The sequence below is a fragment of the Mastacembelus armatus genome, chromosome 3 (genome assembly GCF_900324485.2).
Source record: "Mastacembelus armatus chromosome 3, fMasArm1.2, whole genome shotgun sequence".
Taxonomy (NCBI): Eukaryota; Metazoa; Chordata; class Actinopteri; order Synbranchiformes; family Mastacembelidae; genus Mastacembelus; species Mastacembelus armatus.
Genome location: NC_046635.1, coordinates 22,415,547 through 22,443,173, shown reverse-complemented (window position 1 = coordinate 22,443,173; position 27,627 = coordinate 22,415,547). Strand labels below are relative to the sequence as shown.

General features: G+C 42.7%; 2 protein-coding genes across 7 annotated transcripts; both read right to left on the bottom strand.

Annotated features, from left to right (window-relative positions):
• Window positions 1-689: 689 nt before the first annotated feature.
• On the bottom strand, window positions 690-23,945 carry wtip (WT1 interacting protein). 2 transcript variants are annotated; one of them, XM_026293531.1, is made up of 8 exons: window positions 23,870-23,945; window positions 13,477-13,578; window positions 4,755-4,822; window positions 3,340-3,402; window positions 3,036-3,166; window positions 2,769-2,820; window positions 2,396-2,464; window positions 690-1,054 (listed from the first exon to the last, which is right to left on the bottom strand). In XM_026293531.1, the coding sequence occupies exons 2-8, from the start codon at window positions 13,520-13,522 to the stop codon at window positions 902-904; spliced, it is 582 nt and encodes a 193-aa protein (XP_026149316.1). In that variant the 5' UTR covers window positions 13,523-13,578; window positions 23,870-23,945; the 3' UTR covers window positions 690-901. The 2 variants fall into 2 exon arrangements, with proteins under 2 accessions (XP_026149316.1, XP_026149315.1); XM_026293530.1 differs by lacking the exon at window positions 23,870-23,945 and adding an exon at window positions 19,466-21,506.
• sdr42e1 (short chain dehydrogenase/reductase family 42E, member 1) lies at window positions 22,031-26,608 on the bottom strand. Of its 5 annotated transcripts, XM_026293535.1 has the most exons (5): window positions 26,583-26,608; window positions 25,487-25,680; window positions 25,300-25,344; window positions 23,870-23,945; window positions 22,031-23,609 (listed from the first exon to the last, which is right to left on the bottom strand). In XM_026293535.1, exons 4-5 carry the CDS (start codon window positions 23,929-23,931, stop codon window positions 22,511-22,513), a joined length of 1,161 nt encoding a protein of 386 aa, XP_026149320.1. In that variant the 5' UTR covers window positions 23,932-23,945; window positions 25,300-25,344; window positions 25,487-25,680; window positions 26,583-26,608; the 3' UTR covers window positions 22,031-22,510. The 5 variants fall into 5 exon arrangements, with proteins under 5 accessions (XP_026149320.1, XP_026149319.1, XP_026149318.1 ...); XM_026293534.1 differs by lacking the exon at window positions 26,583-26,608 and having other exon boundaries at window positions 25,487-25,822; XM_026293533.2 differs by lacking the exons at window positions 25,300-25,344; window positions 25,487-25,680; window positions 26,583-26,608 and adding an exon at window positions 25,217-25,297.
• Between the last annotated feature and the right edge of the window lie 1,019 nt (window positions 26,609-27,627).

Here is a 27,627-nt window from a genome sequence, read left to right as displayed (position 1 = left end):
TCATATATAAAAGATAATCTATGTGCATCTAAAATTTTGTTTTTCTGTCATAATATAATCATTAATTAAGACACTGCTTGTGAATCTCTCGAGGTCTTGACTAAGACTTCTAAGTGGAATGTCAGTCTATCCTCTGGGCTTGTGGTGCTATGGTGCATTTCATGTCGGGGCGGTGCAGAGTGAGGAGCAATGAGTCAACAGTTCTCATAGCCCTGTATCATGATGCTGGGTGTCCTGTGCATAGCCTTTAGCAGGGCTTCATTTCAGTGTTAAAAGCTGCACAGAGAGAGCCCGCTCTGAAGGCACAGCATGCCCATCCTGGGGCCTGTACGGTCCAGCCAGCGCTGGAATGTAGCGGCTATTCCCTGGCCTTCCTGACACCGAGATCCGCAGCATTCTTAGACGTGACAGCACTGGCCAACTCACTGTGGTAAACCGCTGCCTTTGGAGCGTAGGAATGAAAAACATGAAAATAAAGAGCGGAAAGCAAGGAGAGAGACCAGTTTGTGCTCTCTCTCCTCCAATCCAAAAACCCTCTCTTTGATGAATGTGCAGGGGTCAGGAGGTGTGACGTCACCAGAGGCCTCTGGGTGAGCCGGCATGTTGGCTTTCAGGGTTAGGCACCCAAGAGGAAAAGGGGGGAGGAGAGGACCACAGATGGAGGAGGGGAACCCTTTTTTCCAGCCCTGTCATGTGACAGCAGGCCTTATGGTGGGAGTTGCCCTGTGTATGTTAGTCCACAGCCTGGCTGTCCAGTTGAGGATAGAGGCAGGAGCACAGATGGCCACACAGAGGCTTCCCTGGAACTGCTAGTGGAGGGGGTGCAGGACTTTTTTGCCTGCTGCTGGTGTCCCGGATCACGTAGGAGGCTGGGCTCGGTTGTTACCTGCCCTTGTCCCACTCACAGCTCAGTGACATGGAGCGGGTACCCAGGTGGTGGGTGAGCAGGGACCTGAGACTGCAGCCGGTGGATGTGGCAGCTGTGGCAGAGCAGGTGGCCTTCCAGGGGATAACAACGGTGACCCTCTTCATCGTTTAGCTGCAGACCACAGTCCTGAAACAGTGACATGAGCACAGAAACGTGAACATACAACAAATATAATTGTGGCCAAACCCTCACTATAATATAAAAGCTAACTAAAGCCGTCATGCCTTGATTTTGGTGCAGAATAAACAAACATATGCTTCTGTGTGGATTTACACGGCTCTTGTAGTGAAGATGGTACCAAACCTTCTCTACAAGTCTCTGAAATGGTTCTATTACAAACAGTGTGCTGGATTATCCTGACAGAATTTAGATGACCAGAAGGAATCAAAGAGGTATGAAAGAAACCAGACTGTGACCAGAGGGGTCACAGTCTTAAAAGTTAGTAGTTCAAAAAGGAACAAAGCATCTCAGGTTCCATGTTTATAAATGAAAACTGAACTTTAAACCTGTGAACAGATTTTGTGCATGTCTAAAAGGGATGACACCCTAGGGTGGACCCTGATTCAGCTCTGGACTTTACCCTTCCTCTAAACCTGGCTAAATGATTACCTACTGCTTACATAATAGTCCAGTCCAAAAAGTGTAATATCAACTATTCAGAGAAATTAGCATATTGTGCTCCTGAGGATAGAAGAAATTCAGAATCAGTGAAGGTTGATATGAAAAGTTTATTTGCCTTAGTAAACTTGGTCAACCATCTGACAGAGGCAGGAAGACTGGGATTTCACAAGTCCGGTTTAAGCCACAAGTCCCCAGCTGAGTTCAGAGCACAGTGGTGGAATGTGCTTTGTCAGTGAGTCACAATGTTGGGCTGTAACCTTGAGCTGGTATCTGTCTGCCTGTGTGTGCCCCATTAATGTCACAAGAGCAGTGACTCACACTGGCTGCAAAACAGTCTAGTCTCATTCTGCAATTGGTAGCCTTTACCTGAGTGCATTGTGAATGGACGTGCAAGTCTGCGCAGCTCATCAAGCAAGTGTGATGGAGTACAGTGTGAATTGTGCTTGCAGACATTTCTGTGTGTTGTCTCATTCATTTCACAACAGCTTAAAAAGGTTGAATCATATGCTGTGATGCTGATTCGAGTCTAGTCAAATCACAGGCATGGTAGACTGCTCTTACTCACATCCAGTCTGTGTGTGTGTGTGTGTGTGTATGCTGGTATTACTCAAGGTGTGGGCATTGTGGGAACTCGCCTTCCTTGTGGGAACCACATGCTGGTCCATACCATTTAAATCGTTAAACTTCAGGATGGTAACTCAGTTTAACTTATGGTAAGGGTTAGTGATAATCAGGGCAAGGAGTGCTTATGGGTAAGTTTCCAGGAAATAAATGTCAATTCTGTAGAGTATGAAAATAAATGTGTGTGTATGTGTGGACAGAGTAAAGGCAGGAGTAGTGCCTCACCTCACAGTGGTAACACTCCACATGGTAGTCCTTGTCCATAGAAACAACTCGGATGGTTTCCTCAGAGCCCTGATGGAACAAACACACAGTCAGAACTTCACATTACATCAGTGTAGTGTCTCACCAAAGTGATGGTCCAATAACCAGCACGTCTCAGGTTTGATCCCTGCAGCTGACCTGAACACACAGAGTCATCGCCCCCCAGTACAGAGTGATACACCAGAGCTGCCCTGAAAACTAATGGCTTTTTGTTATATTTTTCTAATCCAGCATGTACAGCTCATTCTAATAACCAAGACCTTAATTACATCATCTGTATTTAGCATTTAAGAAATGTTAACTCAACACATATGCATGTTATGCTGGAACTTACCTGGGCTGGAAGGATGGGCTGGTTGCAGGAGGCACACTTTGGAGCAAAAACTCTGAGATTGGAGAGACGACAGAAATAACAAATCAAAAATATTCACCCCCAATCTCTGTGTAATGCAAATCGGTTGACTCCTTACTGCACACTTCACACACATTATTCTAAATAAATATAATACCTGACAAACAAACAGCAAAAGAGGAGCAGACTGAGCACTATATATTTTGTGACAGACAGTGTGTTTTCCATGGTGATTGAAGTTCTCCTTACGTGTGGTAGTCTTTGACACAGTAAATGTTGTTCTCAACGTCCACAGTGAAAGGTACTCCATCTAAGCCTTCTTTACACACCACACAGCGGAAACAGCCAGGATGGTAGGACTTGCCTAGTGCCTGGAGGATCTAGACACCCACACACACACAGAAGTAGCAAAAACATGTACAAGACAACAGTAAGACTTGGCAGTTAGCCCGAAGAACTTGTGCAGTGTCAAAGAAGTCCAGTAATGCATCAGGCAAATAGAAAAATTCTAAACATTACTCATGCATCCAGCACTATTTGATGAAGCTCTTACCATCTCCATGATGAGGTGACCGCACACAAAGCATTTCTCAGCTGTCTGCTGGAAACCAGAGTACTGTGGGTGAGACAATATACAGGAGAATTTAGTGCTGGCCAAGCAATCAGTAGAAATTGCACTGCTTCACTCCTGAAGTGTTTCAGTCTGAGAGATATCTATAGAGGGTGCTGCTGCACTCTTGAAATTAACATGAACACTTTCAGAATCTTTTGCCTCTCAGCCATCATGTTCATCAGGCAGCGGTGATCTGTGGTCAACCCACTGTATTTTTACCATTTGTTTTTCTGAAAGAAGTGTTCTGCAGTGCCCTCCCTCATATTCAGTCACATCTGTTCACATGTGGGAGTTACCATTGGACACAGAGCATCCCCACTGTACTAACCGAGCATACACCTGCCTATAGCTCCTTTACATCAAACCCACATCCCAGGCAGATAATGAACATCTGCAGCTCACAGCCTCAGGGTCATGACCTGTGACTCTGGGGGTTGGGAGACAAGGCATGGCTACCAGGTGGATGTGGTGATGGGCAGCTTGCTCCCTGCCCCTGACATCTTCAGTCCTGATTGACCATCTGCCAACACTGCCTCCCCCCCTCTCCCAATACAGCCTCGGGGTGACAGGCCAGACCGGTCTAGTTTTGGCCTCAAGAGGGAGGCGGAAGGAGATCAGCTCATCACTGAGAGGCACAGATTTGAAATAATAAAACAGGAATTTAATTATTTGCTGAGAGGTCAACAAATTCAACTAAAAAGGGAAATCAACAGAAAGGGGAAGTGCTACTAAACAGGAAGTACTGGCACCAGATGAGTCCACGTGTTATGAGGGTGTTTCTGTTTTCGACAGTTAAGTTATCAGAAGCCTTTGTAAGCCTTCCTGCATGTTAAGAATCAATGTGTGTCATGTTTTATTTAACAGGTAGTGGTTGAGGAAGTAGAATGACATGCAGCTGCAGGACACAAAACTTTATATATTTTTTTTATTTGCACCATTACCATCCCATGTTCATACACATTCAATTTCACTTTACAATATTTCTAACTGTATGTGTTTGCCCTGTTAACCTGAAGCAGATGGACCAGGAGCCTGAGAGCTACAGCTGTCCCACACATCTCCACCCACTCGTAATTGTAAGCGCTAGGGAGCAGCTCATGGGGTAATTGAGCTCCTTGGGGAATTATGGAGGAAATTAGTGTGAATTAGAGGGGTGGTGCTAAACTCCTAATTGTAGCTGCAATGTCTGTTTCCTCTGGAGGGTTGGAAAATGTAGTCGGGAGATCCTAATCACTCCTCTGCTCCACCTGCTCCATGTTCACCCACACCATGACGCAACAACACAGGCCTACTAGCTGATCTCATCGACTCTTCACACAGCGGACTCATTGACCATAAGCACACAGGTGACTTACCAGAAAATCCTCCTCACAGTAGACCTTCCCGTTGACATTGTAGAATGCCTTTCCTCGCAGCCTCCTCCCTAAAAAGCAAGACAATCACTTAAGTACATATTCAAGTATGGAAGTTTTGTGCTCTTTGGCCAAAATAATATGGACATTCCAAAATCTGGGGAAGGGAAATCTTAATTTTAGAAAACAAAATAATGTTTTGGATTTCGCAGGAACCATCTGGGGCTATGAATATGCCAATGCCACAATGCACAATGTAGAAAGCTAAGGTCCATAAAGAAATGCCCAATAATTCACTGGTTCATACACAGTCTTGTCTTAAACATGTACACACACACACACACACACACACAAACCCCCACCTTTGGGATGTACTGGGATGATGATTATTTCTCCTACCTACTGAATGTGTTATGATACACCATCTTAGTCTAAAAGAAACCTGATACTACAGTTGAGCATGTTGTTGATACTGTACATGTTCATGAATATCGACCATAAATGTGCTTGATGAAAAAGGATGAAAAAGCCACAGTATAACACAATACAGCTTCAGGTAACCTCTGACACTCTACATCAAAACATACATAAACTAAAATATCTTAGTGTATGCTTCATCCATGATCCCTCTACTTTATAGCCAGAGCAGAATGCAAAGCATGAATGCAGAGCAGACAGCAGAGTGAAAAAAGTGATTTGTCTGTTTCATTACTTCAAACACTGATCCCAATAAAATGCTATTTTGTGACTGAAGACTAATCCACTCACAATCAATACAGCAATGCTTTCCAAAAAAAACCCAGAAACTCTCCTCTTTCCAACAATCTGCATAGTGAAACTCATCAATTTGACTGTTCCTTAAAAAGTTACCAAAGTTCTGTTGCTACTAGCTTTACTCATTGTTCAACACCATCTTTAATATGAAAACTGAGATCTAGTTAAACGATCATTGCAGCCCTACAGAAGACAAATTCCTCCCACACTACTTTGGACCTGGATTCCGCGCACAGAGCTTCTAGCACCAAGTGTGAAGGCTGAATTCCTCTGGATGAGCCTTCATTCATCAGAATCCAAGTCTGAATCCAATCTAAAAAAGAAATTCTGCTGCGGGGTGGCTTCTGCAGCCCCCTGCCATGATTCCCTCAAAGCTCGCCCATTCAAATTCATTTAACAGCAGCGGTGTCTCTCTGGCAGTGCGATGACTTCACCCGAGCCTGGCAGACGGAGCGCACGGAACTCATAAATCTGCTGAATTAGTCCGATTTAATTGTCGCCCTGAGCCACCATTGATTTTAATTTTATGGGTGTCCCAGCATGGGAAAGATGTGTGCACCCCCAAACCCACCTTTCAACTCTGAAATTTATGCAATCGCTGTATTTTACACACAAACACTGTGTCACAATGCTGAGAGATGGCAATACGTTAACACCCACATAAATGGCTGGAGCGGCTGAGGAATGCTGTCCACACAATAGGTGAGACTTTTAAGACTTTGAGACTGAGAAGCAATTAGCATTTTGGTAGCGTGGAGCAAAGAGAAAAGCGGGATTGAAGAAGAACTTCATGTGTAGCAACTCTTAAGAGACACTGTCTTTAAAAGCAGGACTTTGGAGAGGCTGAACATGCAGGAAAATATGGTGAACAGTGCAGCAGGGGCTGTGAGGTGTTGCTGTGTGCTCGTCTGTGGCCTCTGCTCTGGAGTTTAGGGTCTGGAAGGTGAACACAAAGGCTCCAGCACTGATGACTGTGTGGAGCGCTGCTAGGGGAGCGGGCCGACTGAGCAAACGGGGACATTCTTTCTGCCTGAGGTCACTTGCTGGTCCCATTCAACCCCCCTCACCTCTCCAACACCCGCTCTGCCCGCTTCCCTCACCGAGAAGAGGAGGGGGGAGGGCTCCGTGCCTGCTTCTCTCTCCTCTGGCCTTTTGTCACCAGACAGTGCTGCAGAAAGAGGGAACCTCCTCTCAGGACTGCAAGCCATCAAATAAGCAGCTCCACTTATAATTTGGTATCTATGTGTAGGTCTCAGAAATGTCATAAAGAATGTCATAATTTGTTATTAAAAGATAACTTAAGCCTTATAGCCTCAATAATAATACATGTAATTGGATGTAATACAAAATTAAATGCATAGTTCATCACCCACGTGTATAACCAACAAACGTAAGAATCTGGGCTTAAAGATACGCAAAGATTAGACTATATAACAATGTGGGCAAATGGTACTGTCTGACAAACAAATACATGATCAAACCCAAAGGAGAAAAAAACACAAGGTGGAAAAACTATTTCCACTGAAGAGCTAAATAAACTTCGCTGAGTCACTGAGTTATCCCATTGCAATTAATAATCACATCAGATTTTCTTCCCACTGCTTTTCTAGTTATTCTGTTGAGGCACTGAAGACTCACCTCTGCACTCATTAATGATGGATGCGTGTAATTGTTGGTTAGTTAGGAATTAGACCTCATTCTGCTAATGCACTCGTTAGGAAAGATGGTGTTGCCATGGAAATGAGCGATGGTCTGGCTAAAGAGCACCAATGTGTCACCATGGCAAAAGGTATTATTCAGAAAAATTTTTTCCTCTGGTACACTGAAACTCACTGAAATGAATAAAAGGGTTTGTTTATTTTTATGTGCTATTAGCGCCTGTCTGAATCTGGCATGTTGCTACTGAAATGAAATTACAAGTAGCTTTACAGCTTCAGACGCAGAGGGAGAGAGTTCGTTTTGAAGATGTACATCCTTGACTTCTGGCCCTGTTTTTTTTTTGTTTTGTTTTTATCCCATTTAAGTCTACATCAAAGGGTTTTTGTTAGTATATTACAGATGTAATGATGATTTTCTATACTTGAGCTACTAGCAACATGGGACTTGCTTGTCTTGACCAAAGACTGTCTGGCATCTCTAAATGTTTGAGGTTAGGGTCAGGGTTGGGGCTCAGTCCTGCTCAACTAAATGAAGACAACTTTTTTTTTTTTTATATGCAGTCTGACATTTAGCTCTTCCTGTGAGGTGTGACTCAGAGCAATAATGGTAACAAAATACAGCTGGTGAGTAAAACTGCACTCAGGCGTGCACCAATCTTTCCAAAGGATCAGTCCAGTTCAAGGTCGACACAGGTGTTTTGAGCTATTCCAGCTGACTGGACTTAGGTTTAAGGGGGGTGGAGTTATGTTGGAACTACCTGACGTCACCATAGTTCATGAACCAATAAGAAAGATATTTATGTAAAGATTAAAGTGTAACCCTAATAGGTGAGACAGATGTCGGTCAAACACACTTCCTCCGGCATATACTGTAAATGACAAAAATAATTGTGTGGGAATTAAATATTTTATTTTAACTGCAAAAGCATTTCAAGTATTACCTTTGAATCTTCATCTTCAGCTGCAATACAAGTGGGTCATATTAGAACACGTTCTGAGCAGAACGATTTATAAACTTGCCTATTGCATGGTTTTATGATTTCATCAATGCTCAATCAGTACCTTAAATTGTTTTCTGTGTCTTGGATGGGTCAGCTAATCACAGAGATGAAGCAGGCTCACCGAATGTTTGTAACTGCACACACCACTCAACACATCTTCAAATGGTGCAGATGGAACTCACTAAACAAATAAGTGGCTTAGAGTATGAGCTGGTCGCAGGTAAAATAGCCTCTAAGGGTCAAATCGCAGCCAGGACTTGCCTGGTTTGAAAGTGAAAGAGCTCAGGGTATGTCAAAATCAACCGTAATCCCTCTCAAGCCATTTCCACTCAACAAAAGACAGTGTTTGAGTGGTAGTGGTTTTAAATCATTTTCTAAAATTTTGACACCCACACTAAGACAGGTGGGAGACATCACTCAGTCTCTTTGTTCTCTGTCTCTGGCAGAGGAACCAGAGTTCTGGCCTGTATTGATGGACAGATAATTTAAGCTGCTTCCTCACATGCAAGGAAGCCTGCAGTATATTTGATAAAAACCCAATACACGCAGTGAGCATATTATCCACAATGAATGATGCAGGTCAAAACAAAAATCAGTAACACTGCACTCTGTTTTGGCCAATAAGTTTTGCCACACCCCTCAGCAAGTCAAGGTAACACTGAAAGCAAAACACACACATTCCAGCACTGCTCTATGTCATGCTCTAATTAGAAGACATTAAGGCAAATATACCCCCAATTTGCAAATGGTAAACACAGAACATCTGGTCAGTTTAGAGATTTCCTCATACTGTCCTCTCTTTCTGAGTGGGCCAAAGTGTGGATGATGAGAGATCATGACCTGGGGAGGGTTTTTAAAATTGCAGCCACAGGACTGGTGTAGTCTGGATTTAAAGTACAGCTGTAGAGGACATTTTGGGGGAAATGTGGCAGGAACTGCAGAAGCTGAAATATCTCCAACTCTGCAGAAAGAGATGTGAAGAAGAGATATGACAGAGTGTGTGTGTGTGTGTGTGTGTGTGTGTGTGTGTGTGTGTGTGTGTGTGTGTGTGTGTGTGTGTGCAAGGGAAAGTTTTCTTTCTGTAGTTCCCACTGGAAATATAATGTTAATAATATCCTCTAGCCTGTGATGCTCTATTATTTTCTCATATTTTCATCCAAGTACATCTACATTTCAAAACACGAGTTACGAGATTTCTACTAATGTATTTTTATTTGTTTTCAAATCAGATAAGATTTTCCTCTGGCCTGAGTCTGTCTTGCTTCAACTGCTACATTAAATATGTCCAAACCCTGCTCATAAGCCATAATGGTAAACTTTACAGTTGGAATGTACAAATAAACAGGAGTTAAAGTATAAACATATGGCTCACAAATGTACGGCCAGCGGCAGGCGATGTCTGCCATGGCTTGTGCCATGTGCCTGCACAAAAGCAGAGATGCAAAAATTCAACCCGTCAGCTTTTCATGCCAACGAACGAAGACTTAAAGCACTGAGGCAGACCGTCACGCGTGTCGCTAGTGTAAGTGTTTTGGCTTCTTGTTAAAAGCGTTCATCCTGATTTGATGCTTTTCGGACTACAGAATCAATGTTTTACAGCCACAGATGAATCAACAGTGAAAATCATTTTTACCTGCAGCCTAAACTGAGGGGCGTATGACACACAACCTAGTCGCAACATGTTTCACGGCATCCAGTCTGTCTGTTATTCATTAAAAGAATGAGAGGAACAATGTTACAGCAACAAGCCCAAACAAACCAGAAAGGTTGAATCAAGAGTGTCGATGCAATGCCACAGCCCTGTTAACTGCACATTCAGTGACCACCTGCTAATGAGTTAGAGACAGACTTTTATAATAAAATATTTTATATATAGACTGGTATATCATATAACAATATACTTTAGATCTATATAAAATCTTTAAGATTACCTTAATGTGGTTTATGTAACAGCTTCCACATTCAAAGTATTTCCTGATTTTTACAATCCAATTATTTCCAATACAACTGTCACAATGAGTGTGCATGTAAACATACTGTGCCACTCCAGGAACATAACACAAAGAACTGATCATTCTTTATATTAACGCTTTGTGATTTCCACTGTCTGGCAGGTGCAACTGGTGGTGTTGAATGATTTTAGAAATTTAAGCCCCTGAGCTCTCTTCTTCTGCCAGTGCTTTTAGGGACTGCTTGGATTACTGTAACACAGAAATGAGTCATCACCCTTTAGCTGACAGTCTGCTCAGCCAGCCTGAGGCAGTTTTTTTCCCCCATAGAAATCCTCTTTATTTTCAGCACCACCCTGCCTCACGGTCATATGGAAATATATATTAACTTTCGTCAGAGTGTATTTATGTGGTAAGATACATTCAATGGAAAAGTGGGGCAATAGTGCAACTCATTCTGCTACATTTCAGCTGGAGGGGTGCACAAACACCTTAGGCAATGGCACGTTAACTGTAGCTACTACAGGAGGAAGCAGTGCTCTGAGCTTATTTATGTGTTATTCCACCTCGCTTGGTGTACAATTCAGACTGAGATATTGAGTGGATAAACTCCAACAATGAATCCCACAACTGTGTCCATTTGTGTGCATGCATGTCTGCACATGTATGCCCTTCTCCATGCATGTGCCGTTTAATGAGAGCCAGTGCCAAGCCTGGCCCCTCTGATAAGTAGGTCTGGTACACTTTGTGACTGTCTGATTGAGGTCCTCCAGGGAAGACCGGCTAAAGTGAAGGGGGGTAGTTTGCATTCTTGGCCATTTCATGAAAAAAGGGTGCAACCATGGGAGTAAGCCAAGAGGAGGGCTCAATTATGCATGGTTAAACAAAGCCCAAGGCTACCAGCGAGCAATGTCTCAACAAACTCGGCCTCACTCTGGACCTCCAGACTCGACCCAACTCAGGATCACAGAAGGGGGGGAAAAAAAAAAAAAAAAAAGAAACCAAAGAACAAATAGGGACATAAAAACATAGCTACTGATAAATCACTAGGTTGTTATGACAAGTGCAGGGACTTTGAAACTTAATGTTTCCAAAAGCCTTCAAAGCACTGCTTAAAAACAAACATTTCCATTCACATGAGGTCAAATGATATGTCCCAGAGTTTACATTACAATTAAACCATCTCGAGAGGCAGGATGGCCTGTGAAACGACAACAACATACACGCAACAAAAATGGACTTGTTAACTTAATTGTAGACATGATTTCTCCAATAAACACAACAACAATTCTCTTGGGAGCTGTCTGTGGTTTTTGTCTAACAACATTAAAGTTTCACATACCTATTTTATTATTAAACCGGCTCTTCCCCGTAAGCAATAGTCATTCTTTAAGAGTATTTTTAGTCTTCAGAGGAAATAATCTGGTTATCTTACAAATAAGCTTGTTTGAAAGACCAAAGGCTGAGAATAGCCACTGTTGAATTAAACTAAATAATGACTCCTAAATAAACCTCGAAATAGCAGTTACACCCTTAACCGGGTCAGCAACTGGACACTCAACATCTGGCCCTTCTTTCTTCAGACACACAATATATAGGAAACTATGTGGCTTTGGTTACATGTAAATTATAAGCAGTTCTTCCGCAGCCAGAGGGGGTGGGCTGGAGGCTCAGTGTCTATCTATACAACACATATGAATGAAGGCAACCTGGCTAAAAAGCTTTCCCCTGACATCTTCCTCTTGTTTCCCCGGGAGACAGGAGGGGAGGGCTGGAGTCGGGTGACAGGGACATCCACGAAAAAAAAAAAAACACACAGACACTTACAGACACACACACATACACACACACACTGTATACAGCACTTTGAGCTCACGAACAGATTTAATTACAGTCTTGAAGAGCAAATAATGGCAGCATTTTATTTCTTTATGACATTATTAGCTTGTTCGTGCTGAAGACAGAACTGAGCAGCCCTGTTATTCTACTGAACAGACTTCAGCCTGAGGAATTTTTTTTTTAAAGCAGCAGATGTTTTGATCCTAACTACACCACCACCCCTGACAGAAAACTGGTGATACTAATGATGAAATTTCAGCAAAGACAGCAGCGGATGTGTGAACGAACACAAAAATCTGCAGACAGGCGGGAGCACAAGCACATATTCTTCCTAGTCTTTTCTATGATTTCTCAGAATCTGTAAGTCATGGTATGTATTTAAGGCATACATATGGGTTTTAAACATTTTGCTTGTTGATTCCTACCACCAACATACCATTAAAGTGTAAAGTGGCAAACTAACATTCCTCATTTGTCTTTAGAACAATGGATTCGTCAGGTACATAGTTTGCCCAGACAAAGAACCAGAATATAAAAGGCAGAAAAAATTGCTGCAAAATTGCAGCAACTTTGAATGACGTCTATGCAGCTGGACCAGCATATGTAGATCCACTTACAGAAATACCTTAATTTAAAATAGTTCCTCATTCTTTGTGCAAAATGTTAACTGCTCATAGCATCCCCACTCAGGGGAGAGGCATGAAGCAAAGATGGCGCATGCAATGAAACAGGTGCATTCCAGCGTGCGAAAAACAGTTGTTTATGCTTTGGCCAAGTAATCAACATAGTCAGACGTGGCAGCTGCAACAGGTATTTGCCTGAGAATCATCATGTTTTTCTTCAATTTTCTTCAGTATTAAAAATAATCTAGTGTTAGTTGCCTATACACAGAAAACTGGACCTGTTAACAACTAATTACCCATCTTGTATGGTGCCAACTTGTCAAAATGTAAACATATATTGGCTGAGCTGAAGATATAGTCCACAGTACCTACTGAATCCAAAGCAACATTATATCTTCTCTTTACATGCCCCAGAGTTAGATAAAGAATAATAACAGCTGCCAAACTCCATCAATATTAACATACATATTATGATGGACTATCATTAATGATGCTCAGAATAACCCATTAAAATACAGGGATTTAGAGTGGGTGGGGTGCAATGACAGAGAGTGTTTGGGGATGCCCCTGGTGTAGACTAATAATGATGTCTGCAGCATTAATAATTGCTTGGCAGTTTACTGTACAGATTTTTCGTCAAGCTGTAAACACTGTGTACCTGGTCTACCAGTCTTCAAATATAAGAAGTAGGCTGTACAGAAGGCTGCAAGAATAAAAAAAGGGGGCGAAACAGTGAAGCTCCTGACATTTAAAATCTGCCACCTATGGCATCACTAGAGAAATGTCAAAACAGTCAAATATACACAACAGTCATCACTTGAAGGAAAAAAAAAAAAAAACAAGAAATGGTTGTTGCTATTCTCTTGTCAGGTCTTACTTACCACAGGAGCAACAGGTGAAGCAGTTTGTGTGATAGAGGTTCCCCATGGCCTGGCAGGCCTGGCTGGCTCCATACACACCCTTCCCACACTTGACACAGATACCTATTAGAGAGACAAGGTCAGTTAGTCAGTGTTATGCACGCCAAGCAAAACACTTAGTATGCGTCAATAATGTGAGAACCTTGCATCCTGGCTGCATGAAAATGTTCTGGGAATCATGCTACAGTACTTGTGTGCACCATAAGAGTCAAACGCTGCATATGCTGCCAGCTTAGTTGAACTGTTAGCTGGAAAACAACACTGCCAAAACCTGCACATGTCTTTAATTATGCAACAGTCAAATTAAACATGGAAATCATTAACCTGCATTAAATGTCCCCACTACTGTTTTTACACAGGCAGTTTTTCATCTCTTGCTCCTCCTATGACATGAAACATTAAGAAGACTATTACAAATGCACAGACGTGTCTTTAATCGCAGGCTAAAGATGGATGATTGCCTTCCAGACTTCTGCCTGTGAATTTTAAGTCAAAATAAATATATCTTAAAATGGATGTGAGTGACCTGTCAGGAAGGGCAGGCCAGAAATAAGTTTTTTCTTTGTTAGACAAAAAAAAAAAAAAAGCTTACTGAGCATGTGGGGTAAAAGTTGGTGCCACTATACGATTATGCCACTAAGAAACTTTTGCACTCCTGAATTGGATTTTTAGAGTATTTTGGCCATTGCTGGCACAAGGTTTTATTGAAAACATGTGCACTACATGTAAATAACACTCAACTCGTACAACTAGAATCTGCTTTAGAACATTTACAGATGATATATTTAGGTCTTCTACCAGGACCTTAGACAATGAGAAGCTTTAAGTAAACTCAATATATGTCATTTTATTTGAATATTTAGAATTGAGTCTTCTTTGCGTTGTGCACATACTCAAACAGACTGACCTTGGTGTCCTTAATGATATAAAAACATTGACATGGTGCTTTGTGAAAGCAGCAGTCTTTGTTACCCTAAAGGTAAACAACTCAGTATACTGCACTTTTAACACTGGAGAGACTGCCAGTCTCTAAACATCTAATGGAGAATGAGCAATGCAATGAGTCAATACACAGTCATCCACAGGTTTTAACACACAACCCTGAAATAACTGGCTACACAAAGGGCTATAACATTTACTGAAGAAACAAGACTGGGGGAAAAGTTGCAGACTAACATTCTCCAAACATCCATATATAAGTCGAGCAGGGTCACATTCCTCAAGAAGTGCAGGGTCAAGGCCTGGGTGGAGTGAGTCCAAGGCCGCACTGACGACAGGACCCGAAATCTCACAAAATTCCAACATGGGAGCTGCACACCTACACCCCCTCACCCCACAGACAGATTATCACACTGCCTTATGTTTGAAAGATACAAATATATCTCAGGATAGATGCATAAACAATAAGCTTCTGGTGATGCAATAGTGGAAATCCCTGGCTACCTGAGTCAGTCATTTTCCTTTTAACAGCTCCTGTGCAGGACAGTGACATAATGCACAAACAGATGAAGGGACAAGGGCACAGGGAAAAAAGAGCAGAGGTTGCATGTCTTCCCTTTAAACCATGTGTTTGCACAAATTAATTCATTGGACTCAAAGTCAAATATTGGCGTTTCCTAGTGTGAACTGAACTCGTGACTGCGCTCATGCACTTAGCAAAGTTAACAGGACAAAATGAGTGTTAAGAATCAAAGAGCAAACATCAAATGATCTCAATTTGTTAAACACAGGTACCAGGATGTGTGTGAACCTTCACGTTGTGAAGACTAGAAAACTCACTCAAACATGTCACTGGCATCAGAAAGCATTCAGACTACATCTGGATGGATCACGTTTCCATTTTTACCCCATTCACACTCAAAAACCTATAATGATAAGATAGTTTTATAGATTAAAACCTGAAATCTTTCACCTATAAAAGTGAGATGCTTACAGTACTTTATGGATGCCCCTTTGGCAGAAATTTCAGCTTCACAATTACTTGGGTAAGTTCTAGACACATCCCAAGGATAATCCACGTGATCACAAACTGAGTGCCAAAGCAAAGTGAAAAGGGGTCTGAACGCTTTCTGAATTCACTGTAAATCAAAGTAAGTGCACCTGGGGAGAGGAGAGTCATCCTGAGTGACACATCAAATTTATCAGCTCATACCTTGTAGCAGAACCATATGCTGTACCTAGCATTAAAACACAGCCTGTCACAGGCGTCTGCTGACCATAGCCATCAGTTATTATTTACTGTTGTATGAAAATTGGCTTTTCATTCGTTGGGGCAACTCACAACACTGTCTGGTTGTGTGTATGTAACCTACATGTATACATTTCCTTTTTCCCACTGCAGCTCAGCAGCACCAGGCCACTTTGTAAACAGAGACATTTTTTTTAATACACTCACTCAGTGAGATGATGACTGTAAATAAAACCCTCCTGTAACCTTTACACAACGGTTGTTTGCTCCCAGGATATTAAACATAGTGAATTGTAGTTATACCATTAAAGTTAGTTAGTTATACCATATCATGTTCAAATTTTGTCCAGCACATACACTTTACAAGAATAAAACAAAATCAGTTTAGTGAAGCCAGATAACAATATGTCGAACTGGCTTTAGGAAACATGCTGCCTCTGTGGTTTCCACAGAATCAATGCATGGCAGTGCAATTACTCTCATGGCTCTTGGGCGACTTTCTACAACCTAAAACGTATAATTTATTCATAAATATATATTGAATTACCTTCATTATTTTGTCCTTCTGGTTACAACTATTCTGTGGTCAATATGGTGAAACCACCACAAACAACTGCACAAAAGGAAATAACAGTAGTTATAAAAATCAAAATGAGACTTGTTATAACTACACACTTAAAATTAATTATAAAATTATGAATTATTGAATTATGTAAATCTCTTTGAGTTTCCTTTGTGTATGAAAATATGCTATACAAATAAACGTGCCTTGCTTTTCCTTCCACACATGCTAAAAAAGCTGAAGGGGTTTAGGGGAAGTAGTTATCTTTTTACAAGACAGTAGGGATCTCTCTAAAGCACTCATGTTATAAAACAGGAAGCTGAATTTCTCATGTGCCCATTTGGTAACATGTCCAAGAGCACTAACTGGGGTTAAAAATAAAACAGCATTGCTTGACGGACCTACACTCTTGCACATTTGGGATTTAAACACTTTTAAAGTGCAAATTAATGGTAAGCAACCGCTGTGGACTGATGGGCAGAAAAATGATGTAGAATTCAGATATGTTGAAAAAATATATATATAGCTGTACAATTTTCACAACAATAACATTTGGAGTAGCTTTTCAGCTTGCCTCAAAAAAGACAAGTTGTTCATGGTGTCACAAAAAGAGACATCGGCCAAGCTCAGTCATGCTTAACAATAGGAAATAGTGCATATTCATGCAAACACAATGGACGACAGGCTCATAAAATCACTAGGAGAGAAAAATATCAATTCTAATGAAGCTAAAAAAGAAATTTCATGTAAGGATAACACAGCAGTATGTGATGTAAGTTAAATCTACATGAATAATACTCATTTGATCACACATGACTTCATATCTCTGACTATGCTGTGAGTTAAAAGGTTTGCATAGCCCAATTCATAACACTTTAATGACCTCATTCATAGAACAATATAAACCCAATGTGAACTGCAGACTGTTGATTTAAACAAACCAGCGATGTCAAACACACAAACCTATCGAGGTGATTTGCTCGCTGCACAGATTCATGTGTCCTTCCAGGAAAAAAATATTGGAAAGCAGATCAACTTTCCAGCATCAAAATGAGACTTGTTAGGTCTTGTTGCATAGTCTTGTCTTACTTGTAAGACGCCTGACAGTATTTCATAGAGTATAATACAAGCTTATACATTAAGACTTATAACTATCATGTCAGATACAATTTATTATACACTCAATATATATTGTGGGCCAAATGAAGACTGGTACTACACAGTGCATTTAGTGTGCTGTTGCCCACAGGTCAGGTCAGCGTGTGTATGTTTGTGTGTGTCAGACATGTGCATGACTACTGCCATTATAATTCTGGGCAGGTGATCAGACTTGACCCCCACCAACTATGTCTGGCCCGCCAGCCAAGATCGTGTGCCAAGTGTCTGGTGTTGCCCGACTCCCCACTAGCTGGTTAATGAAGGGCTTTGCGGGGGAGTCAGGGTGGAGTGGTGGTGGAAAGGAGGGGTTGTTAAGGGGTTGGCGTGGGCCTCACTCTGCTGCTTCAATTGCAGGCCTGTATCGGGCCAGCTGTTGATTCACAGCTCTTTTGCCATCACAACAAACAGAGGCCACACAAGGGCCAGCCGGCCGGCAGAGCACAGCAGAACAGGCAGTGTGGGACACTGGCAAGCAAAGCTGGATCACCCCCCCCCCCCCCTCAAAAAAAAAAAAGGCCCAGTGATCAATTTCTCCACTGTCGCTACGGAAACAGAGCTGTCTCTATTGGGCTCAGTGTGAGGACAGTCGGGCTGCATTCTTCTCTCTCTCTCCCTTTCCTTTCTCTATCACTATCTATTTCCACCCCTTTATCCATTATCTCTTCCACTCTCCCTCCTGCTGTCTTCCTCATTTCTCCCTCCTGTCTTCCACCCTCCTCTCACCTGCTTCTCTGGACCAAAATCAACAGCTGTCTCAGCCTCACTCTGAACAAGTGCACTGGCTATAAAACAAGCCACAGTTCTCGGCCTGCAGTAATTTGTCTGGCTGCTAATTCAAAGGTAGACAGCAACTTCCTCAGCAGGCCTTCTGTAGCTGTAGTGTCGCTGCTAGTGGAGCAAAAATGTTTGGTCTCAAACTCCCTAATCACAAAAACTCGCCACAAGGTCCAATTCTTAAAATGAAATAAAACAAAATAAAAATCTTTAAAAAGCTCGAATTGAAAAAAATAAGTCATACTCCAAGCAGCATGCATTTTCATTTCAAAATGGCCCCTAATGTCAGACTGACGCCCCTACTGTAACTCTCAAATTGCACCTAACCACATTTATAGGCCGCTCTGCTGAGGATAACTGCATTTTCAACAAATCCAGGCCACGCTGCTGTGAATGACCGAAGGGTGTCCGCTCTGGCACGAACAGAAGGCTCCATTCAATGAGGTGCAGCTCTGTGCAAATGTTAGCTGTGCCAAGACAGAAATCAGTATTGCCCTGAAACGCCACTCCTATCTGCCACAGAGGGACATGTTAGTGGTAATGCAGTGCCTTCACAGGTTGCAAATAGACCTTGAAAATCTGGCAACGTATAAATAACCCCCCTTCCTGCACAGCAAAAACACCAACTCTTTTACCATTTCTTTGAATTCCACACCCAGGAGGTGCCTGACACACTAATGATACTACCACATGAGTTTTTTCACCTGTTGCCACAGATAATTCTTTGTATTTGGTAAAATAAAATAAGAACTCCAGCCAGCTGAGCATCTAATTTGGCTCCATTATTTTGGATTTGAAGGTTGCTCTATATGTGAGGGACAAAAACCTGCACCACAACGGTTTCTGTCAAAGAGTCCCATTTCCCAGTAAGGGCTGATAGGCAAGGCCAGTGAAGTGCGAGCAGCCAGAGCCGGAGCATCAGTGCCTTACAAAGACACCTGATGTATCGCCAATGACAAACATGTTAGTGACTGACCTAGGGCTGAACTGGTCTCAACAAATGAGGTATTTTACATCAACCCAACAGCCACAGGTCATGAGAAACTGCCAAAGTCATCAATGAATCTTTGGTCCTTTTAACTCTCAGAGACAACCAAATTATTATTTAATAAGCAGGTACTGCTGAGTGGAGTCTTATAAATGACTGCTCAATGCAGGGTTTTTTTTTTTTAATATATTCTGACAGTTTTTCCAGCCATGCCTAACAGTAAACATGAAAAACACCCCGAGGTGTATTCAGAAACAAACCTGCAAGTAATATTACCTACCAAAGTATTCTTTTTTCATGTGCATCTCTAATTCCCTTTCCAGCTCCAAGGTCAGTGCCTCCAGCCGTCTCTCTGCCTGGCTTGGCCCACTCTCTCGGCTGGGGGTCACCTGGTAAGGTAGCTTCAACCTCTGGCCCGATGAAGCAGTTTTTGTGGCCATGCCGTAAGTGAATGACGACGGGGAGCCTACGGTCATCTCCGCAGTCCCTCCGGGCTGAGCCGACTGCTGCTGAGGCTCCGGCACCGTCGAGAGCCCCTGGAGATGGATGCGACTGGGAATCCCGTTGGAGTCTCCAAAGTCCTGCAGCAGCGTATCCTCGTGTAAACTGCTTCCCAGCATCGAAGACCTGGGTGACGGCAGCTGCAGATCCGGGTATGTGCTCATAGATCCCCTAGAGCTGCGGGAACTTCTGGAGCTGTGACTGGAGATGCTGGACCGTGGGCTGACCACGCAGTTTGCGGTGGTCCCCGGTCTTGCGCTCAGGTCCTGGCTGCAGATGCTTGAACGTGGACTCGCTAACGGCGCCGCGTGTAAAATCGCCCCCTCCAGATCATGGTTAACCACGGGTCCGTACCGTGAGTCCGAGTAACTGGATCTCGGGCTGGTGGTGAAGGAGTACTGGCTTGCCGTGCTCGACCTGGGGCTGGTGTGCCTCTGGTCGTAGCCCATGCTGATGCCACTGGTCCGGTTGCTGCTGGGCTTGCTGCAGCAGTCACAGCTGTTGAGGCTGGCCCGGGGGCTGGAGTGTTTACTCGTGTCGCTGGCGGTGCTTGCATAGCTCGATCTGGGACTGAGGACACTGCTGCCTTCACAGTGAACCAAACTAGACCTGGGACTCGTATACCTGTCCTGACCCGCTACCACCAAACTGGTGCGCGGGCTGCTGATGCTCGACCTCGGGCTGACGTGCTTGCTCTGCTCCTGAGAAGACAGAGGAGATGCCAGGCTAGACCGGGGACTGGTGGCGTTGTATCTGCCGTCGTTGCTGCTGGTAATGCAGACACTGTTGCACCTGTTGCCGGGCAGAGCCACCGGCTTGTTGAGTGGTACGCCGTCGAAGGCGGATCCGGTGCTGTACCTGTGGCCCTGCACCTCCAGAGAGTACCTCCTGTGCCTCTCTGATGCGCCCATGTAACACGGCAAAGCCACTTCGGATTTGGTGCAGCAGCCCTCCTCACTAACGTTATAACCCCCGTCTCTTTGAGGGGCACAAAAATCCACAGGAACGGTCCGGTTGCAATTCACGGGGCGCACCGGAGCCGCGTTGTATACTTTATTCCCAGACGTGAAATTCTCCACAGTGTGATGCTGCTGGTGAAGCACAGAGGTGCCATTCATTGGCTTACTCTTATGCTCGGCCACTGCCGGAGACGAAAAGTCTAAATCTGGTTTAATCACCAAGTCCCTCCTCGCATTGTACATCCCGTCTTTATACGCATCGTACAAGGAAAGGTCCTCCATCAATTTAGTGGCCCGGAGTCCCAGATCCTCCTGATAATGCTCCATGATGTGCTCCCGAGACTCGAGGCAAGTTCAGAGTGCGCTGCGCTCCGAGAGCCAAAGTAGCGAGCACCGCGGAGCACTAATTGCGTTTCACATGGAAATCAAAACAAAACGCCGCGGTACAGCCGTCGCTCATTTACAGCAAACCACCAACGTCCTCAGAAACACGCACGGTGTGCCGCATCGTCTTCTTCTGCTTTGCCCCCTTCTCCGAAAAAACAAACTCTTTCTCACAGTTTCAGCCGACAGGGAAACGTTTATCAACTTCAGTTTTTGTTAAGTTGAAAGGTCTTTACAGTCAATGGCGCGCTGCGCGGAGGAATTTCCCCTTGTTGGTTTTTCTCCTAGATTTTTCTTACATTCGCCGTTCCAGACATTAAAATAGGCTGGATACTCGGATAACACCTAAATACTTGGTTCCATATACGTCTGAGCTCACCAAGCGTAAGAAAGCCTAAATAAAATAGCGTTTTACGTAGGGGACTCGTTTGCGTAAAAGGAATGCGGGGATGAATATGGGATGCGCTGCGCCTCTCTGGAATGTGGTTAATGCTGCAGAGAAACAATGATTGTGACCAACTCAGCAAGGGGCTGCCGGCTCTGAAAAGAGAAGAGTTTAGAGAGAAGGGGACGTCTGCATTCATCCCGCGGAGACTAAAATACCACACAAAGCACGCCTCACCTGGTCCGACTCCTTTTACACCAGGAACAGGCTGCAGTGAAATGGTAGTATGGAGGGCAAAGCTATTTAAAACTCAAGTTTATCTACCTGATTTATTAAAGATATTCAGGTCGCTCTGACTAGTAGGGTGAGCTATTTTAGATAATATTCTGCTAACAAAACATGATTCTCCAAGTGTAAAAGACATGATTAAATAAAAGATTATTCTAACCTTACCACATTGACTTTTTTAATTTTAACACTAGGTTGAATACAAAATGTATTAAATGCTTAAAAAACTAACTGCAAAACAACAACAAAAAAAGGGGGAAACATGTCTATTATGAGCACAAATGAGGCTCACAGTAAACTTTATTTGGTTATATTATTAAGTGGATGGGTGCAGTGGTAATGCTGTAGTCATAAGTCATGCTGAGCTTGTCTGAAATTGTTCATATTTGATATTCAACAAACTTTAAAATAGTCAGTTGTTCAAAAATCATCACTGGATTTCTAAGACTTTATTCATTACAGTTTTCTGATCATTTCTTGGTATTATACTGGAATGTATTAAAGAATCTTTGCCTGAGATTTTATTTCAAAATCTAATTGCTGTGGAAAAACAGAGGTACTTAAAATATAGTCTCTAAAAATAACACCTACAAAATATCAAACCATAAAATGATCCTCACATGCAATGGGTGTCACAGTATCAAAAGAGAAGTTGCTCAGTTAAACATGTTAATACTGAAAACCTTTTTGCTTTAACTGAGGTGGTCTGTAAACACTGGACATATTATTGCAATTAAAATAGCATATGTGTGAACCTGTCTTGGTGCAGTAGGGTGTACGGCACTGATGCATTTGCTTTAGTTGCTCATCAAATGCCAACAATAGGAAGAAAAGAGAGAGCAACAGCAACAAAGGCAGTGGCAAACAGGATGTGTAGCAAGAATCGACAGAGGAAGGAGTTGCGAGTTTTCTTCCCATGGCCTCTGCTTCTGAACCATTGTACAACTTCATCCAGGCTGTGCTCCTGGGGCTCATAACCAAGCTCTGCCTTGGCTTTTGTCATGTTGAAGTAATGTGTCACACCAGTTTTATACACCTCTGTACGTGTCAGCAGGGGTTGGAAATTATAGAAGGGGCCGATGAGGTGGTGAATTATTTCTGTGACAAAGGCAAAGAAGTAAATAAGAGAGATAGGCAGACGTAGTTTGGGGAAGGGATAGCCCAGGCCCTCTACCAGAGGTCTGAAGAATTCGAAATTATTAACAGGCCTGCCGTCTGAGATGAAATAGGCCTGGCCAGCAGAGCAGTGCTGCCTTTCTGAGGTCAGGGCAACTGCAGCCAGCTCATGTGCCAGCACCAGGTTGTCCACATGGACAAACTCCACCAGGCTGGTGGATTTACCATAAACAAACCTAAAGATACCCTTCTCTATATATCCAACAATCCTAGGTAGATGCCTCTGCTCTCCAGGCCCATAGATTCCTGCTGGACGCAGTGCACAGGTTTTCAGCACCCCGGAACCACCGTTCAGTGGTGTGCCACTAGCTTTCAGGACCGCCATCTCAGCCAGGGACTTTGTTCTGGAGTAGTGGTCGGGATGAAGATGGAGAGGTAGATAAGGTAGGCTTTCATCCCCGTTCTCTATCACTTGGCCTCCAAACACCACATTGAAGGTGCTGGTGTAAACCAGCCTGGACACTCCGTGCTCAGTGCATGCCTTCAGGATATTCTGTGTGCCTTGGACATTCACCGCCTCAATCAGCTGACGGTTCAGCTGCTCCCTACCAGACATGCCATAGGAGGCAATGTGGAATACACAATTCACACCTGGGATGGCCTTTTCAACTTGTGCATAGTCACGTATATCCCCTTGCACAAAAACGATGTCTTCTGGTGTCTCTTGTCTTGGAGGGATTGTGTCAAACAGGATGATTTTGGCTCCTTTTTTATGCAGTGAGCATGCCAGGCTACAGAAGGGGAAAGTTAGTAAACATGAATGATTCACTGCGTCAATGCAAATCCTCCATTTGATTTAAACAATGTTGTGAAGCTACAGAACAAGATAATAACTACATGTCCACTTCGAAATCTACCCCAGCTTACAGTGTGATAACCGGTGCAATAACGCCATCTTGTTGTGGTAAAGCAGTGTGACAGCACGAGGTAACCCGGAATGTATCATCATTTATTTGTTTGTTTGAGTTAAACATTGTAAACTCGCTCTTACCGATAACCAAAGTATCCACTTCCCCCAGTTATCAAAAACGTGTCTGTACGTGCTTTTTCCATTGCAGAGGGTGAATCTGTGCGTTTATAAAAGAAATTACGTTTTAATATTAGAAAAACCACGACATTGTTCAGGCACACATACAAACAATGACAATATTAAATGTAAAAAAATACTACAGTTACATCCTAAAACAAACGAAACAGTGCAAAGTTGTCGTTGCTTAACCTACAGTCAATAAGTTCGCTGCCCTTGTGTTGGAGCTTTTTTTTTCTAGCCTTGCAATTAGCTGAAAACACAAGTGTATAATGTTTGCACTCTGTCTACCACACGTAAAGTTCTCTGTAATATTTATTCAGCATGCCTCAACACCGTACACCTAGGTTCAGTCCTGTGTTGCGACATGCAGACAGAGATTAAGGTAAATTCACAGTCTGTACTCTAAACTGCCTGAGGTTACTAATTTGCCATCGGTACTAACCTCAACAACACAAGCCTGGTGGAGAATGAGTGAAATATCTGCTGACTATCACTCACTCAAAACTCTGCTAGCGCCGGTGTGCAGTTCCTCATTCGGTGCTGTACGTGCTTTTCTTACGCAAGTTACGCAAAAACATAGCGCTAAGCTAAGCTAAGTTAGCTGTGTCAAGTGAACGTAGAAACAGGAAGAGGAACAGGCAGCACTATAACATTATACACTTGTGCTTTCAGCTAATTGCAGAAAAGGCAACAAAAAGCTCCAGCACAAGGACAATGAACTTATACTCATAACTTGTGTAAAAGACCACAGTACTGCCAGTGCGTTGGCTGTTTTATTTTGAAAGTGATAACCGGATGTTTAGACGTAAATGCCACTATCTTTTATAGCAATACGTCAGTGCCACCGCCATGTTAATGCGTGTGTTTATTAACCGTCAATGGCAGGAATTTTTATTTTTGGAGAAAAAAACTATTTCACCCTAGCTTTTGGGAGCTTGGGGGTCCCTGATAATATATCAATCATAAAATGTGTCCCACCACCCAGCCCCCCCTCCAGATTTTGGTTTGTTACCTCAGGGCAACAACATATTAAGATTGTACTAAAACATCCAGGTTTTCTATATTATATAGTAAGAGGAACAAAAAGCAGAAAAATAGATTAGAAGACGTTGTATCTCAACAATTTCAACAAGTTTTATTTCAACAGTAATATGTACACTGCTGTACCCATGGACTGTGGATTAGTGAGGTTAACGTGTCACACTGAATGGTATATAAATTTAACTGCTCTACAACTAATACAGAATGTAAAACATTTTTAAGTATTTTGTAGGGGGACATGATATTGTCTGACTTCGGAAGACTGACCTGCCATTCTAGGTAATCAGTGATGTTGACACTGTGGGGTGTTCTCCACAGGGGTAAGAGTGGAACATCTTTTTTGTTTTTACCTTTTTGCTCTTTATCCACATGCACATTATCCTCAGACAGGTCATCTGTTTTCAAAACAAACCAGGAAGCATAAAAAGTGTCTTTACTCAATCAAATATGCTTCTTTACGCAATCATGCAAACTACAGATATTATTTATACAAAGTTATTTAAATATAAAGATGCTAAAAAGTGAAATTTATCTTACCTTCTGCTAGCAGTGTATCCAAGCCAGGTGTGGTCCCAAAAGGACTGCTCCACCACCGGACGAAAGGTCAAACCCACGCCCATCTCAAATTCTCAAATGTCATTGGTCGCAGGTTTCTCATCAGACTTGTGTGATGTTTTACTTTGAAAAACATTTAAAGGGGTGGTGTGTGGACCGAAATAGTGGTTTGTAGCCTGAGGGCAACACCATGCCGTAGAGGGTTAAGTAGTGATGGGCAAGTGAAGCCTCATGAAGCACTGAGGCCTTCCTGACAATTGTGCCGAAAAAGACGCAAAGCTTCGAGACTTCAGTGACGGTGACATCTGGTGGACAACTGAAGCAATACCAACCTCTAAAGAGCACGAATGAAGCACTGGTACTGTTTCAATCCCATGACAGCAATAAAAGTTCAGACCTCTTGAGATCAAAATGATTCCAAACTTTAGAACGTCGCTTATTGGTGGGACTCGCCGTGAAACTTGCCAACATACTCTCACTCTCACTCTCCAAATCCTGAAGCAGAATGATGCATCTTATATAGCTGGAATGGCACCAAACCACTCAAATCTGTCAAACCTGTCAAGCTGTCATTGCCTCAGAATGCATTGAAACGCCATGAGCCAATGACACACACTGAAAGACTATGAGCCAATGAAAAGCTTTGAAACATTTTAAAGCAATGAAGCGCGAAGCGAAACAGCGATGACGTTCGAAGCGTCTAACGTCATCAGTCACGTGACACTGGTGTTTTGATACAAGCTACGACACAGTGTTTCGAATCACTCCGCTTCAGGAAGAGTGACACAAGCACCGAAGCCTCGGTATCATTTGCCCATCACATTTTATCCAAGACCACACAGCATCAGTAACCTGACGGCCGTAAACACCTCGAGGATACGACATTGTCCCGTTTTCCTGGTAGCGACGCGCATAAAAAGCTGGGCTACTTTTACTGAACAATAATAGACCTTTTCTCACAAATGTAAGGGATTCGGGTTGATCAACTAGTCTGCATTGTTGACTTTATCTCAGTACTCAACATTACCTATTATGTTACTGACAAAAATCACGAAGGCTGAAGTCCTGCCATACTCACCAAAGTCCATAGTCGCGCTCTGGGCGGCTTCCGGTGTCATAAGACCGACGACGTGAGAAACTCTGGTATTATAAGAACTGGCTCTGGGTGTCCCAGCATATCTTTGTTTTTAATTATACAGCCAAATTAGTTTCCTTATGACATTAGTTTTGCAAAGTGTAACCTGACATACTAGGGAACTGTATTTAGATGTAGGCTTAGTGTAATTAGGCTTAGTGTAAAAAATGTGAATAATTATGACAAAGAATGTCATTCAAAATACTGTTTATTTTTTAATTTCCTCAGCCCTAATGCATTTGCATACTTTCCACTGTAGAAAAAAATATAAAGCAAAGCATTGTTAATGGCTTAGATGTGGTCTTTCAACAAGCAGCTCTGTCTGATAAGTCATGAAGTCATTGCATTATTTCAGAAATTAAAAAGAATTGGTTTCCACGGCACATATGATAAACTGGATCTGGCAACACTGAATCTGATCCACAAACAGCATGTTATGTCTATTCCGTTTGAAAACCTCAGCATTCACTGTGGTGAGAGGATCAGCATGGACCAGGATATCATTTACAATAAGATAGTGAGGAGCAGTCGTGGAGGTTGGTGCCTTGAGAACAACTCTCTGTTTGGCTGGGTGCTGAGAGAAATGGGCTATGACACTGTGACTTTAAGCTTCACAGTGAATGCTGAGGTTTTCAAACGGAATAGACATAACATGCTGTTTGTGGATCAGATTCAGTGTTGCCAGATCCAGTTTATCATATGTGCCGTGGAAAAATTTTTTTCTACAGTGGAAAGTATGCAAATGCATTAGGGCTGAGGAAATTAAAAAATAAACAGTATTTTGAATGACATTCTTTGTCATAATTATTCACATTTTTTACACTAAGCCTAATTACACTAAGCCTACATCTAAATACAGTTCCCTAGTATGTCAGGTTACACTTTGCAAAACTAATGTCATAAGGAAACTAATTTGGCTGTATAATTAAAAACAAAGATATGCTGGGACACCCAGAGCCAGTTCTTATAATACCAGAGTTTCTCACGT

What these genes read in the sequence shown, in the direction of transcription:
- wtip (XM_026293530.1), bottom strand. Translation starts at nt 20,972, where the DNA reads ATGGAGCATTATCAGGAGGATCTGGGACTCCGGGCCACTAAATTGATG. An exon ending in CTTCACCTGTTGCTCCTGTG is followed by an intron (nt 4,823 to 13,476) that starts GTAAGTAAGACC and finishes CTTGCTTTTTAG; the next exon opens with GGAGGAGGCTGCGAGGAAAG. An exon ending in GTCACCTCATCATGGAGATG is followed by an intron (nt 3,167 to 3,339) that starts GTAAGAGCTTCA and finishes GTGGGTGTCTAG; the next exon opens with ATCCTCCAGGCACTAGGCAA.
- sdr42e1 (XM_026293533.2), bottom strand. An exon ending in AGTGGATACTTTGGTTATCG is followed by an intron (nt 23,610 to 23,869) that starts GTAAGAGCGAGT and finishes CCCCTTCTGTAG; the next exon opens with CCTGGCATGCTCACTGCATA.